The sequence below is a fragment of the Lutra lutra genome, chromosome 2 (genome assembly GCF_902655055.1).
Source record: "Lutra lutra chromosome 2, mLutLut1.2, whole genome shotgun sequence".
NCBI classification, from domain to species: domain Eukaryota; kingdom Metazoa; phylum Chordata; class Mammalia; order Carnivora; family Mustelidae; genus Lutra; species Lutra lutra.
Genome location: NC_062279.1, coordinates 166602790 through 166618764, shown reverse-complemented (window position 1 = coordinate 166618764; position 15975 = coordinate 166602790). Strand labels below are relative to the sequence as shown.

Genomic DNA, 15975 nt, shown 5'->3' with positions numbered 1-15975 from the left:
TCTAGCGATTTCTGATAAACCAAATAAGTGTATGTGTGATTAACTTGGAGTTGCATTTTTATTTGGAAATTATTATGCAGAATTGCTTAGATCATCTTGCACTGGAAGGGACAAGTTTTATCAATAAAGTCCCTATTCATAATTCCTACTAAGCAACAATGAACACAGAGAAAGAATAAATTTATGTGACATTGATGGTTGACCTTCCTTAGATAAAAACAACATCAAAAGTAGCATCTGCCTGGCAAATCATTATTAGTAACTCTTTGCACATAACATATTTGGAGGCATTTCTTCCCTTTCATGGTGTACTAGCTGTGGTAAGCATTTTTGTCATTACATTTCTGTGGTGTTATTTACATATAAAATAGCCTGGATTTGGAGAGTCCTTATACTAAGTTGTTTGAATTTATTTCTTAAGTAAATTATCTTTTCATTATTTTCTGTTTTGAAGCACATCTATTTGCACAGTATTACCAATCACTGATAACACTCTTAAACTGTCAGGACTCTTGTAATTACAAAATAAAAATTTTTGATGATAACCAGGAAAATGTTATTATGGGATTTCAACAAAAATACAATTAGTCAGACACCATATAAATTTCAAGACAGTGAGATGGACAAATGATGGCCCCGCATACAGTGAAATATAAAAGTGATATTAGAGGCAAAATCTAATTTAAAGGAGTAATTGATATATCACTCAAGGAAATATAATACAACCTGTTACGTAGAAATTTCAGACCCAGTAGTACTTTCAGTAAATTTTGTAAAAATAAAACAATAATTCTGAACAATGGGAGCATAAGATAATTAGAAATTCATTAAGGGGCACCTGGGTAGCTTAGTTGGCTGAGCATCCAACTCTTGGTTTTGGCTCAGGTCATGATCTCAGGGTTAGGAGATCGAGCCTCATGTTGGGCTCCATGCTCAGCACAGAGTCTGCTAGGGGATTCTCTCCCTCTGCCCCTCCCTCCTCTCTCTCTTAAATAAATAACCATAAAAAAAATTCATTAAGATTGGTGTCAAGGGATGCAACAACCATACCCTTGTCTTTGATAATGACATTATAATGAACTTATTTGACCTGAAAAAACATTCTCAAGTGTGTTTTGACACTATACTTCCTGGTCTTCAGTTTTCTCAGTAGTCTCACTTCTACTAAATCCCTATCAGAGACATTCAGCCCTAAGACCATATAATTGAATTCAACAATTTTTTTGGATATCTGTGTGTAGGGATTATTCCAGTTATATCATGCTAAGCTCAACAAGGCAAAGAATCTGTCCTCAAACAGCTTACAGGGTCATTGGAGAGAAGAATGTAAAGAACAACCATCTTGGGGCACCTGGGTGGCTCAGTGGGTTAAGCTTCTGCCTTCGGCTCAGGTCATGATCTCAGGGTCCTGGGATGGAGCTCTGCATCTGGCTCTCTGCTCAGCCGGGAGGCTGCTTCCCCCTCTCTCTCTGCCTGACTCTCTGCCTCCTTGTGATCTCTCTTTCTCTGTCAAATAAATAAATAAAATCTTTAAAAAAAAAAAAAGAAGAACAATCATCTCTCTCAGTTGGGTCTTCTAGCTCTTTTTCTTATCAAGGTCTGCAAGATCCGGTATCTGCTTTCTTCATCTCTGTATCACTGGATGTTTGATAATTCCTACTTTCCTAATTCTAAATTTCCCCTCAACCTGCCACAGCTTATTTTTGCCTTTAAAAAATATCATTCACAGGCACCTTCACTGTAACTTACTTCTCCAAGATTCTTTTATATTTCAGTATTTTTATTTCATGTTGGGTATCATGTCTTCTCAGTGGCATCTGCTTCACTGATGGTCTCACTGTTCCCAAGATTTCATAATCACCAGGGTGCTAGTGACTCCAAAAGCTATATTTCTGTGATTTATGTATACTCTCTAGTTTCAGAGGACATTTTCAATGGTCTGCTTGATATTGTCTGATTTTTTTCAAAAGTACTTTAAAGTCCACATGTCAAAAAAAAATAAAAAAATAAAGTCCACATGTCTTAATCAGATTAATTCTCCTGGAAATGGAAATTCTTACCATTTTTCCCAACGTGGTAAAATAGCACCGCCCTCTCAAGTTGATCTCCTTGACATCATTCACTATTCTTTGTAACTATACCCATACTTTTCTTATCAAATCCCTACTTATCCATTCTTCAGAGTCTGGCTGTGGTTTTTCATATCCTCAGCTCATCATCTTGTGGTTGTGGTAGCTTTTAACTTCTCCATAGAGGCTCCCATGCCTTTACTTTTAAATATCTACATCTGTACATGTCATTCTCTACCATGATTTTCAAATGCTTAGGAGGCAGAGAGCATGTCTCATTAACCTTTGGATCCTTCATGGGAATTTGCATAGAGTAAATGCTCAGCAAATGGTTACTGAACAAAATGAATTCTCAGAGTATTCCAAACTCCCTGTTCATTGTACACAATTTTCAGTTATGACTGCTATGACCTTTTGCTACAAATGCTGGGCTGGTGAAATTCAGTCTCATACTGAATAAAAACAATGGGCATAATTCAGTCTACACTCTATGGCTCATAGGAATGCATCCTCAGAGAAGCTTACCAGGCTCAGATCATATGCGGGTCCCCTCATTACCTTATCAACATAGATGGTGAGCATTTGAGAGCAGAAATAAAATTGTAAGACATATTTTATGACACAAATGAACACATAGACTGTTGTTAAACAGCAGGCTACTGTTCTACCATCTTTTATTACCAATACATTTTATAGCACTCACCACAGTTTCATTTGAACACCCAATAACAAAAATTGTGGGTTTTTTTTGGATTGTCGTATTTTAGCAGTTGAAAATCTGTTTAAAGAAAGCATTTAAATTTGCATGTGTTTCAAATATATCCTCATTTTGTAATAAACTTATAATTCTACTTCCTGAACAGTAATGAGAAGGCATGCAAAAAATAAGAGTAATGTCAAAACAAAAACAAAATCAATATGCATAAATTAAGTAAAAACTTACCAGAAACAAGATTTAAAAACAAGGCAAATCTATTGTCTATATTTCAGATAGAAAGGGAATATGACATAAAGACAAATACCCATGAACTTAACTTGAATCTTAAGACAGCAATCACAAAAACAATTTGCAACCACAACACAAGAAATGCATTAGTTTTGCAAAAATAAAACTAATCTAATCCGATCTTCTGTAATCTACTCTAATCACCTTCCTAATTTAAGTAATATAATTGGTCTTCTGAAAAGAAATGACAATAAATTCAAAAGATTATTTACAGGCCCTTTTTAAGTTTGAAAGACCTTATTTAAATCACACATATTTTAATTAATTATCCATGTATATAAGCAGAAAGAGAAGAAAGACATAAAATTAATCTGTTCTGTAGTTTCAACCTGGCTTTAGTGTGTGCTGCCAGTTTCATCACTGATAAATTCTAGAGTTTTTGAAGTAATTATGTTTAGCAACAAGAACACTCAAGGAAAGATAACGAAAAGAAAAAACAATAACTTGATTAGAAAAATTAAACAAATAATTTCACTTTACCTGGCTTACCATAAAACCTCCAGACCAATTTAATTATTATTTTTACATGACATAGATGATGGGTAGGTAGAAAAAGGGGGTACAATGCAGACACCATTTTAAGGCCTTCTTCCAGTCCAAGACGTTGTTTATAATGTAAAAATTTCAATAAGTGCATTTAAAATCATTTCATCTATAGAGTTTTCCTCTCTCTTCTCTGTTCTTTACACTGCTCTGAACTTCTCTAAAGAGTTTTCCCCTTTTCACACTGTAGTGAATTTACTGAAATCACAGTTGTATCTCCACAACATAAGGAGTTGCACCATCGAAGCAGAGATGGTTTCTCATTCACTTCAACTTCCTCAGAGAGCCTTGGTCATACTTTATTTTCAGGACATATTTGTTGAATCAAAGGAATAACCACAGATTTGTTAGTATATAATTAACCCATTAAATAAGAGCCAGGAATAATACCATCCTGCTGTACTTAAGAAAATAATGCTTTTCTTTAAAAAAAAAAAATCCCTGCAGTAGAAGAGTTAACAATTTCTCAATGAGGAATATTGAAGTGAAGCAGTGTCTCATTAAATAAACTATCCTCTGAGGTTGAGGGCTGATGCCAACTGAAAAGACAAGTTCTAGTGTTTCTTTACCATGCAAAAGATGCGTAAGAGTGTTGTTATATTTCAGCAACATCAAAATTGTTACACATATCCAGAAAAAAGTCAGAGAAGGAATGGAAGTACATAGTCTTTTGGCAAAAAAGAATGCAAAAAACATGGAGAGGATACCCTAACTAAAGAAGAAGCTAAACATAAAATGCATTATCTAACAAGTGTGCTGAAATTCGGATGAGCAAATGATTCAAGAGTCTGGAGGCAACAAAGAAACTAACTGACCTCTATAGTCACTTTGAGATTTGATGAGAGCTCATTCCATCCTCAAATGTCATAAGGGTTCAGCAGAATGATCTAGTTTTAAAGGACCAGATTAGAATAAAAAGGATAATATGGCCACACATTTTATCAGTGTTAATTATTAATACTGAGATTAAAAAAGAAAGGGCTGAGAGTTTGGTAAGCATACTAATTGGACACTTTTTTTAGCTGTTTTCCCTGTCACTGAGAATATTTCTCAGTGGTTCAAAGGAAAACACGCACCTGAAGGATATACGCTTAACTGCAACACTGAGCATAAATGTAACAACATTAAAAAGTGAGAAAAGAATATAGGAAGGTAATAACGGCTTCTCCCCACCTTGAATGACAAAGGACAAAAAGAGTGGGGTTCATTCCGTCCTCTTGCCAGAGGACAGAATCTTCCTTTTCCTTCATTTCACATCCTTGATATATTTAAACATATCTGCTCCTTGGTGTTACCCTTTGATGCGCCACAAAAATGAGAAATTGACTAAAAGGTATCCAAGGTGAGAATATCCTTCTTACCAATAATTTTAGAATTGCTATCTTTGTGAGACTAAACATTTTACTTATTTATTTTTTATTAACATATAATGTATTATTTGTTTCAAGGGTACAGGTCTGTGAATCACTGTGAGACAAAACATTTTCATGATGCTTTCATGACTAAGCTATTCTGTTATGTCAAATTTACCTGAAGTTAATAATAATCAATATTATTTATCATTACTATTTGTATAATAGTAAATAATTCTACCACCAATGAATATGGGGAATTATTACGACTCATTATTTATTCATAAATTATTAGGTGTTATTATCTCATTCAGTTGCTTCCACAATAATAACGTTTATTATTGAAGGAAGTGGGGCTAAGTGAGGTCAGAAAACTGCACTGCCAGGAAGAGGAAAAACCAGGATTCAAACCAATGATATTAGATTTCAAAGCCTGGTTTTTAAACCACTATACTCTATCCACAACATTGTCTCTTCCCTAGGATAGTATCTTCTTTGGATTCTTTTAAACTGTGCTGCTCATTTACTGGAAAGCTGTTGCACCATATCTTTATTGGAGACAGCCTCTGTAATCTCTTTCTGTCTCTAATCACCATGAAGAAGCAGAAGTGAGTAAAGTCCTCCAGAAGTCAGGGAGGGGGGCATGTGGACTTGGGGATACTTGGGAGGCACAAACCCTTGTCACAGAGAAGTAGAAAAGTACTACTTCTAGAAAAGTTCTACTTCTAGAAAGGTAGAAAATTCAGTCCACCTCTGGCAATAGAGAGGCAGGCTGAAAAGCAGAACCATGCAAATGAATCCTTTCCAGGGTATGTGAGTCTCTTCATGCAGAAATTTAAAAAAGGGGGGGGGTGCATTTGCAGGGCATTTGTTTTGAGGTATTAAACTTATGCTATTAAGAAGTGTTTGAGCATCTTTGGAAAGATGGAAGACACAACCTTGCTACTTAATTCAATCTAACTGAAAACAAGCTAACAGTGACTAGGTGGCAGGACCTTAAAAGTGACTGTTGGAAACTGGGTAGGTGGGAGAAAGGTAGAGAGAGAGCCCTTTATCCCACACAAAGTTATTAGTCTAGTCTCCATTCTCATTACCTTTGGTCATATAAAAAATGGTACTTCATTTCCAATTTCAATTATACACATGTATTTTTTTAAAATTTTAAATTTTTATTTAAATTCAATTAACTAACATATAATTTATTATTAGTTTCAGAGGTAGAGGTCAGTGATTCGTCAGTCTTATATAATACCCAGTGCTCATTACATCACATGCCCTCTTTAATGTCTATCACCCAATTATCCTATCCCCACTCCTGCCCCCTCCAGCAACCCTTAGTGTTTCTGAAAGCAATGTGAAAAGTCCACGGCAGATACAAAATGAGTTTGTGATAAACTGTACCGTGGTTTAATACTCAAAAACAGTGTGCTCTAAATAATACTGAACACATGTGGAATGAGGAGAATGAATGAAACAATGACTAAGCCTAACTTACATATTTCTGAAAAAATAAGAAAGTTTGGAATTGGGGGGGCTCAGAAATATTAGTGCATAAAAATCAAAATTATCTTTTAAATATCTGAGAAAACCAAGAGACATAAAATTAATTGGGCATTTTAGAGTGGCCAAATTTTTTAACTCATTTAACTTTTTAAAATCTGCCCAAAGCTCTGTTTCTGATTTGGAGAGTAAAACATCTAAGGAAAATTGGATATAAAGAAAAAAATCACAGATTGTTGGATTTGAGTAAGATTTTAGAGTTAATTCTGTTAACCACCTTATAGCTGATTAGAAGCAGATCCAGAAGGAAAAAGTGAGCTACCCAATCCTAAAGGCAAAATTGGGATTGGAGGTCAAATGGGGTGCTTCCTTTATCTGAGTTTCTAAACACTGTATATGGTTACAGTACACATAGAAAAGCCAAATTGGACTTGCAAAGGTAATTTAGGGGGTAACTGAGAAGAATAAGTAGACTATGGCATGAAGTCAAAGGTCAATTGTCAACTAACAGTAGATCTAAAGAAACTGTTGAATACCACTCCAAGAGAAAATCTGAAGACAACTGCATGACGTAGACAAAGGCAAGCTCTTGCATAGTCAATTTATGCTCTTAATGTGATGATGTTTTTAAACAATATTTGTTTTTCACTTGAATTATGAATTCATTGTAATAGGTTTCAATTGTTTTAATATTTGCATTATCAAATATTTTATCATTACTCAACTTCCTATCATGAACCCCATATTTTAAAATATCTTATCCTTTTGGCTCAGGTCATGATCTCTGGATTGTGAGATTTAGCCCTGCATCAGGCTCCATGCTAAGCATGGAGCCTGCTTGAAATTCTACCTCTCCTTCTCCCTCTGCCCGCTCCCGATAATATATAATAAAATAAAATATCCTGTCCCATTAAGTGTATTTTATTCAAATAATAAATGACTAATTTCCCCAATCTTATCAAAAGATCAACACGAGATCATCATAATATTGATAATAATTCATGAAGAGCAAAGAAAAATATATTAGTGATGTTTTTCATGAATTAATGTCTAATTCAAAACAAATTCTTGAAATATTTTTAATGACATCATTTCCATTACTGTTTTCCAGAGACCCATGGATGTAAGTACCTGGATCTGGAATTATTAAAATGGTGGGACTCATTCTAATTATTAGATTCAGGTTTTATGAAATTATGTTGATTCTTATAGTGTATTCTTTTTCCTAAGCTGATAAGAGAATAAAACCTCATTCATCATTTGGCAGTAAGGCGGGTTGGGATGTAGGATAAAGCTTATTATAAAGCTTATTAATCCACAGGCCCTCTTTATGAAATTGTGTTTATTATGTTAAAGTATGAGAAGCAAATAAAAGCTTTTGAAGAACATAAGTGTATTTCACTGCCTCTCTACTTAAATTTTCCTTCTAGTTATTTTAGTTATTTTTAGTTACTTCCTCACTCCAGCATCTATGACAACTTATTTTTATCATTAGCTGTTCTAACACATACCCAGGTAGCATCATGATGTTGGAATGTTTTATTATTGCACTGGAAATTATCCTCTAAACTTTACAATGGAAGTTAATCCAAAAAATCAGTTTTAACTGCATTGCTCACATAGGTTAAAATTCAAGGAAAATATTTGAGGTAATAATAATTAGGAACTAAGACAGCATCCAAAATTGTATTTTCATGGAAAATCCAATACAAATCCTGATTAAAACCTAACCAAGCAAAACGCTGCAGATTACCTGGATTCCAATTAAATGCGACAAATGAATACTTGACAGGTTTCAATTCCAATTCTATTTATGTCAGAATGATCCATTAATATTGAAGATAAAATTACCAGAATTCAAGCAACACAATTGTACTTTATGGCTAGATAGTAGTCTGAAAACTAGGACCCAACAAAACTTATTCAAATGACAACTACTGCATTTGGATCACCGAAAGTGAATCACATCTCCTTCTGTCATTACCTATAGATCAGGGCTAACATGAATCGCAGCTAACAGATGACAACTGATTATATAAAACTGAATTTCAAGTGTCAGTCACATACAAAATCAGAAAAATCAGTTCTATTATGATAGTCTTTGCTGTTAACAAGACTAAAAACATGGTTATAAAAAATAAAAGCCTTACTTGGCAAATGTTTCTCAGCAATTTTCTAGCTTCTTAACAAGTTCACCTGTTAAGTTTTCCATCTATGTTTCCTAAAAAGTAACCGATATGTGTTTACCATATATAATTATGTTTGTTCCTTGTCATTTCTTACTTATATTAAAGGTGTTGAATCCACTTAAACTCAAAAAACAGAAAAATAACATTAAAATGTGAATATAATGACAATGATACAAAGTCCTTTCTGTTAATATAGCTGACATCTAAAAATCAAGACTTAATTGTACATTATGTTGTTTATTGTGAGATACTTTTTAAAACACAAATAAAACTATATCATATCATCAAAAGGTAATCACAGGTATAGGAATGTCCTTAGATCAATTCTGCCTTCCTAGGTGTGTGTGTGTGTCTAATATTATTGTAGTATTTTAATTTTTACTTTTGTGCAAAGCATTTCAATCATATTTGCCTTAGAAATATATTCATCAGCAATGCAATTCATACCAAAATTTTTATAGTCATTTAAATAGATACTAAAAAAAGTTAATTCTTAAAAACCACATCAAGCTCCCATCCACATAAGCATACACCACCATACACACAGATAAGCATGCCTTTATAGCCATAAGGCAAAATGCCATTTGAACTCTGGATTATTAATCAAGAGGGATATCAATCATCATACCCTGATATCATATCTTTTCACCCAGATAACAGTGTGGAAAAATAATTATTTAACATGATTTAGTTTAGCCATAATTTCACTTGGGGTCATTTATAGTCTATTACTCTCTAAGACTGGATTTTTTAATATTCATAGGTAAACTTCAAGAAAATCAGACTTTTCCTGCATTAATATGCTCTATTTGCATATCATCACTAAAGAAACTGGTATATAACAGAAAGTTGGTATGTCTTATTTCACTTGGGGGATGGGATGGTGAAAGACAAATCCATTTCAAGTTTTCACTAGAGATAAAATGCGTGATTCCCCTTCCTTCCCCTACATATAACCAAATCTCTTTTTACACTTGAAATAATAATAAAATTGATATAAACTTTACCATTCCATTATTTCACACAAGCCTACTCCTCAGGCATTTACTTATAACCTGAAATCCAAAAAAATACGTCATTTGATTGTTTTGGGGAACATAAACAAGTGTGAAAAGATTTATAAATACTATTTGCAATCTAACTTTATAACTTAAAAGAAAGTGTATAGGAGGCCAATTGTTGTGGTCCTCATGAGAATCATTTCACAACAGGATAGGAACATATAGAACTAAAATTTGCTTTCTTCTTTTACCTTGTACAAAAATGAAAGAAAAAAAACATGATGTATACTTAAATGAGAAGGGAGTTCTTATAGGATTTACAATACATTTCTGGAGAATAAGATAACACTGTTCTCCTTGTTTGACTCCATTTCAGCTATCACTCAAAAAGAGAGGTTCACAAATGCTTTAATAAATACCTAGGAAAAGAAAGAGCAAGGTGTGTTTATTGTCATTTCCTTTCACTAAGGCTGGACAACTGCATTTGAAGAAATAGTTGCATGACAAAAATGAATAGAAGAAAACAATAACACAAGACCTTTCTCAGTGGCTATTGTTTAGGTATTATGAATTAATTTAGGTTTTGTTTTTTTTTTTTTCATAGCAGATACTACTCTGATTTATTTGGAAATGTGTTTATTTCTGACAGGCTATTTTAAAATGATGGTGCAAGTTCGGTGAATTTTATCTGTAAGGTTATGTTCCTTTATTTGGCATTTCTGTCATTTAGCAAATATTTATTTTTTTAGATAAAATAGTTTTAGTGTCAGCTATTTTATTTGGGTTTTAGACTGACCCTTGCAAGTTCACTTATTATGGCTCACTAGCGTGATTATGTGTGTGGATGCTGTGTTTGCCCCTACCATTTTCCATATGCTCTGCCTCACCAACACTGCCATCCGGCGTGGTCCTTTCATAGTTGTCCTCTGGGAGTGGAAGGGCACCCAGCCTTGGCCCTGATGAACTCTTACTGCTTGGTGTCTCTGACTCCTCCAGCCCGCTGTCATAGCAACTCTGCAGTGACCCCTGATGTGGGTCCTGAGGCTGACTCACAACAGAAAACGTCACTCTACGAAATGGCTGCAAAAGAAAAGATTCTGAATGTCACTAAAATATAAGATTGTAAATGATCTTATTAAAAAACACATACATTACATACATCAAGGATTACTGACGACTAATTCAATACAAAATGCTTAGAGATGTTGAAAGCTATTTGGTTAACTGCATTATCTGAGGCAAGGCCTAGAACTTAGATTTTATTATGGAGAAAAAAAAAACCCGCGAAATTCCCCTTCTGAAACAGAGATAAGAAAATGGCAATTTCACTAAAAAACACATTTTTTTTAAAGATTTTAAAAAACACATTTAAATCTATGTTAGTACCACATAGTCAACCTTCTTCTGTTCTGTAGTCATCACTTCAAATATGCTTTTCACAATAGACTCTATAAAAACAAGTGTCACTGATTTGGGAAGGCAATAAATATTGAAGTAATCATTGCAAGAATTCATTTTTTAAAACTTCAGCTTTAAAAACTTTGTCTATATGATATAAACGAATGTTCCGACAGGTGCATTAAACTATTTAAGGTACAAGTGATAAATAGGAATTTAGATGCAGTGCTAGAAAACAGGAATATATTTCTTACTTCAGTCATACTAAAAACTGTAAAGATGGTATTAAAATAATAGATAAACCTTTCTTTAACCAGGGAATACAAAATAAACCAAAAAGCTTAATTGTATGCGCTTATGACTGTTTACAGTTTGTTCAAAAACAAAAAGTTACATCATGTACTGTCTTTAAGTTGTATCTTTAAAGTGTTGCATATTTTTATCCAGTTGGATCTCACAATTTACTATGGTACTGAAGTCGGCTGCACTGAAGATTTACTATGTGTGGAATTTACAGATTATTGTAACTACAAAATAAATTGAAAGCTTTAGTCTCATTCAGAGAACAAACTGATCTCATGCATTGATAGTGCTACATACATAATAATTGGAAAAAAAACAATACAAAAATTTTCTGGAATAGCTGTCTGAGATTATTCTTGGAAATAGTTATATCCATTAAAGATTCTTGCATTGTTTGAAAATAGCAATTCTTAAACATATAACTCATCTGGTTCTTTTCAATATAAAGCATAAAACTAACATTGCCAGAAAATAGTGAGAAAGGTAAAAAGCCTTTTCTGCACTTTTATAACTTGAATACTAATGGTACAAATTACTAGCCACAGCTGGGACCAGGATTATTTTTAAAGTGTTAATGATAATCTACACATGTTGGTTATTAAAGGGAAAGTTATGAAGAGTTATGGAATTTCCTCCAAATTTAAAAAATTGGTTTTACTACAGAAAAACACATGCTTCTGCAAATCTTCCTTGTATCTTGTCTCAGAAGACTTGCCAGGGATATTGTCCATTATTGGCATTCTTAACCAGTACCTTATCTTTCATGTATTTATTTGGAGTATACAAACTTCATAAAATTCTATATTCATTCTAGTTCAAAATCAATCTTTTAAAACCATTGAATCTTATTGTAAGGGAAAAACATTCAAAGCACATTCTCTTCTTTATAATGTTTCACTGAATTGGAATTGCAGTAAAACAATTATGAAATATTTCTAGTACAAAAAGTATATATATATCATGGCCCCATATTTACTGGCAATAAATTCTAGAAACAGTAATCTTACTTAACTAATAATTCTCACATTTCTTTACAGTAGTATGATGTTTCATATATACAAGTAAATATAAAAGTTAATTTGTATTTGCTATGCTTTATCTTATGTGCACATATTTTCTTTTAATTATTTTCTATTTATCACTCTCAGCAAATTATCTGGATTTCTTCAGTATCATCTAAGAAACAAGGCTGCTGATAGTTTCCTAAAACCACATTGCTCTGCATACAGAAGACACTCAGTAAATACTACTGAACAATGAGCTTTAAATGACAATACTGAATTTAGGAAAGCACTCCATTGGTTATTCAGACATATCGTTTCAAGACACAGCAATGGGTAAATGTACACATGTAAAGAAAGAGAGTGGGAGAAAGGAGGATCAAATGCTGTTCTTGATTTTATTTTAATGGTTCTCAAATCTTTTAGAATCAGTCTTCATTAACCCAAAAGGAATGATCAAAATGAATACAGAAACACATAATTTGTCAATAAGTTGACAAAGGAAAAAATAAGAAATTATGAGAAATGTTACATTTTGATATAAAAATAGAAAAGAGGGTGATGTTTAGCTGAAGGTAGTAAACTCAGAACCTGTGATTAAATGCTAGTTCCACCAAAAGTAGTGATAGGACAGCACAAAGGTGATAGGTTATGTTTGCAGTGAAAAATGTCAAAAATAAAATATTTTTTCTATTATGTACTGTATAACAACTTCTATGAATCTGTGTATTTTCTTCATTTCTTACCCTATACTGATTGTATTTTAATTTCCACAAATTATTTTAGGTTGCATATTAAACTTAACGATGAAAGAAAAGTTATTATAAATTTAAAATGCTAAGATCTATTTATATAATAACAAATATTTAGATTCATAAATGCTTCATTTTGTATGAAAAGCTTTTTAAAAAAAATAACGTGTAATGGATGAAACAAAAATAATTCATAATAAAAATCCAAAATAAAGAATGTCACACAATGGCTCATGAAAGACCCCATCATGTTTAACAACATTTAAAATAATTCCATTAGAATTGAACAATACAATGTCAGCATTATATTACTATCTCAAGCTCTATTTTGATAAAATTCTTGGGGCAAAGTATTTGATTTGGCAATGTGAACAAGTCAGTGTAGAATCCTAACTTCTGAAAGAAAACTCATTGGTGCAAGGGTTAAGCTTTGATTCCAATGGTAAATCAGATACAAACTAGATAGATAGATGTTAGGTAGAGCCAGAGAGACAGATTGATGGGCAGACAGACAAGTATTTACATACCATCAGTGATCATCAGATTGGGTCTATTGAGAAGATAGATTTTATAGCAGAAGTTAAGATACATAATTCACATGATTTATATATTCTAGAAATGCTGACTAAATAAGAAATGTAAAGTAGTGTGTTGACTGTGTGACGTGACAGAGAGAATGGATTCGCATTGTATATGTAACTATCACTGTTTGTTATTAGTACTCTGGAGTGGTTAATGTGGGGATTCCTAAACTTAGATGTGCCTTAGAATGGCCCAGAAAACTTGTGAAAAAACATAAAGCCAAGACACGGTTTCAACTTAGACTCAATGAATCAGCGTTCCGGGTGGGACTGGATATCAGTAGTTTGTAAAGTCCCTCTGGGTAATGAAGAGGGACTTATTTGAAGAAAGAGGAAGGAGAAACCCTACAAATGAGAGCAGCCAAAAACAAACAAACAAAGTCTACCAAAAAGCCAGGTGGTCCCTTAAATGCTCATGGATAGTGTTTCCCTGGAGAGTAACTAGAACCATGGCTCCATCTTGAGATGCAAAAGTATGGACATGAAGACTTGCTGTAACCTGAGCTATCTGAGCTTTCTATTTTTCTGTCCAGAGTAATGACTGGTTTCTTGTCTTGCAAAGGCAAACTGGTCTTTTTCAAGAAAAAGAAAAAGAAGAAAAAAGCACAAGAGGATGAGAAAGAGTATCAGTCTTCTAGCACGTTGAAATTGTGAGGATGTGTTCAAAAAGTAAATAAGTAATGCAATAAAGGGGTCTTCAAGAAAAGCATTCCAAAAATTGTGAGTGGAAAATCGGTGACAGTTATATACAAGAGGGAGTGGTAATCAAAGATTCTAGGGAGGAAATGAATGATCTAATTGAATGAATGAGATTGAAGACATGATTTGACAGTGTTGTGCAAAAGAGTAGGAAGAAGAAATGTTGGAGGCAGAATTATGCTAGGAAACAGTGAACTTTGGAGAAACAGCAATGGCAAAGGACAGCAAAGCCATTATAACATATAGCTGTTTGGATTTAGACATTGTTTCACCGTATCTACGTTTGTTCTATATTCATTATGTCTTGGGGTTTTGCGGGTGTCCCAACAATGGTTCTACAAATTTAAGAAATCCAAAATCAAATAGGCATATAAAAAAGATAATATAGAATATGATTAGGTTTCCAATGAAACTGATCTAGCAAAATGCCAAGAAACCTGCTTAGGAGTTAGGGTGGGCATTGCAAAGGAGAGGGTTGTGGGTTGAGACTTCTAAAATAATTTTGATAGATAACATATATTTGAAGGATCAGTTATAGATTCCATATTTGGGGGCAGCAGCAAAATATAAAAAAAGGGGGGGTTGATAAGAAAAACAGATTTTTGAACTTTTGAAACTTGGAAGGATTAGAAGCAGATCATTTTTGGAAAGAAAGAAAATCCTATATGATCAAATTCATCACAGACATGGAGAGGGATTATGATTACCATATACCCATAGGATTCATCAATTAGAAGGTCATTGTTACCTTAAAATCTCTAAACTGTGAAGAATAATTCTATGAGATTAGAGCAAAGGAAGTAAAAGATCAATTTGTAAATACATGAGGAAATGGAGCAAGTGGGAACAGACTCCTAATTTTTAAAGCATGACATAAGAGAGTAATAGGATTGCAGTTAAAAGAAAAAGATTTGTATAAAAAGTTTTATTTATTTATGCTCATTTTTATCTTTTTCTTCATGGTTACTGAAAGCATTTGCCTTAAGGTAAATATTTGAAGACAGAAGCAAAAAGCCTCATAACATAAGGTACAATGGGAATGAATGAAATCAGAGAAGGTAAGTAAACTAAGAAGAAAAATTGAATTAAAAATAAAATTACAGGGCGCCTGGGTGGCTCAGTGGGTTAAGCCGCTGCCTTCGGCTCAGGTCATGATCCCAGGTCCTGGGTTCAAGCCCCACATCGGGCTTTCTGCTCAGCGGGGAGTCTGCTTCCTCCTCTCTCTCTGCCTGCCTCTCTGCCTACTTGTGATTTCTCTCTGTCAAATAAATAAATAAAATCTTTAAAAAAAAAAATAAAATAAAATTACATAAGGAAGATGTGGTCCATATACACTATGGAGTATTATGCCTCCATCAGAAAGGATGAATACCCAACTTTTGTAGCAACATGGATGGGACTGGAAGAGATTATGCTGAGTGAAGTAAGTCAAGCAGAGAGAGTCAATTATCATATGGTTTCACTGATTTGTGGAGCATAACAAATAGCATGGAAGACAAGGGGAGATGGAGAGGAGAAGGGAGTTGAGGGAAATTGCAAGGGGAGGTGAACCATGAGAGACTGTGGACTCTGAAAAACAAT

The 15975-nt window shown here is 33.6% G+C and overlaps 1 protein-coding gene across 9 annotated transcripts in view; it reads right to left on the bottom strand.

Moving 5' to 3' along the window:
• The window catches only part of PCDH7 (protocadherin 7), a 425601-nt gene that overhangs the window by 219377 nt on the left and 190249 nt on the right, over positions 1-15975 (bottom strand). For 5 of the 9 annotated variants that reach the window (XM_047719070.1, XM_047719075.1, XM_047719076.1 and 2 more), the window contains exon 2: positions 10524-10740. In XM_047719070.1, coding sequence (XP_047575026.1) covers positions 10524-10740 — 217 coding nt within the window. The remainder of the gene's footprint in view (positions 1-10523; positions 10741-15975) is intronic. The other 4 variants (XM_047719071.1, XM_047719079.1, XM_047719072.1 and 1 more) reach the window with 2 other exon arrangements.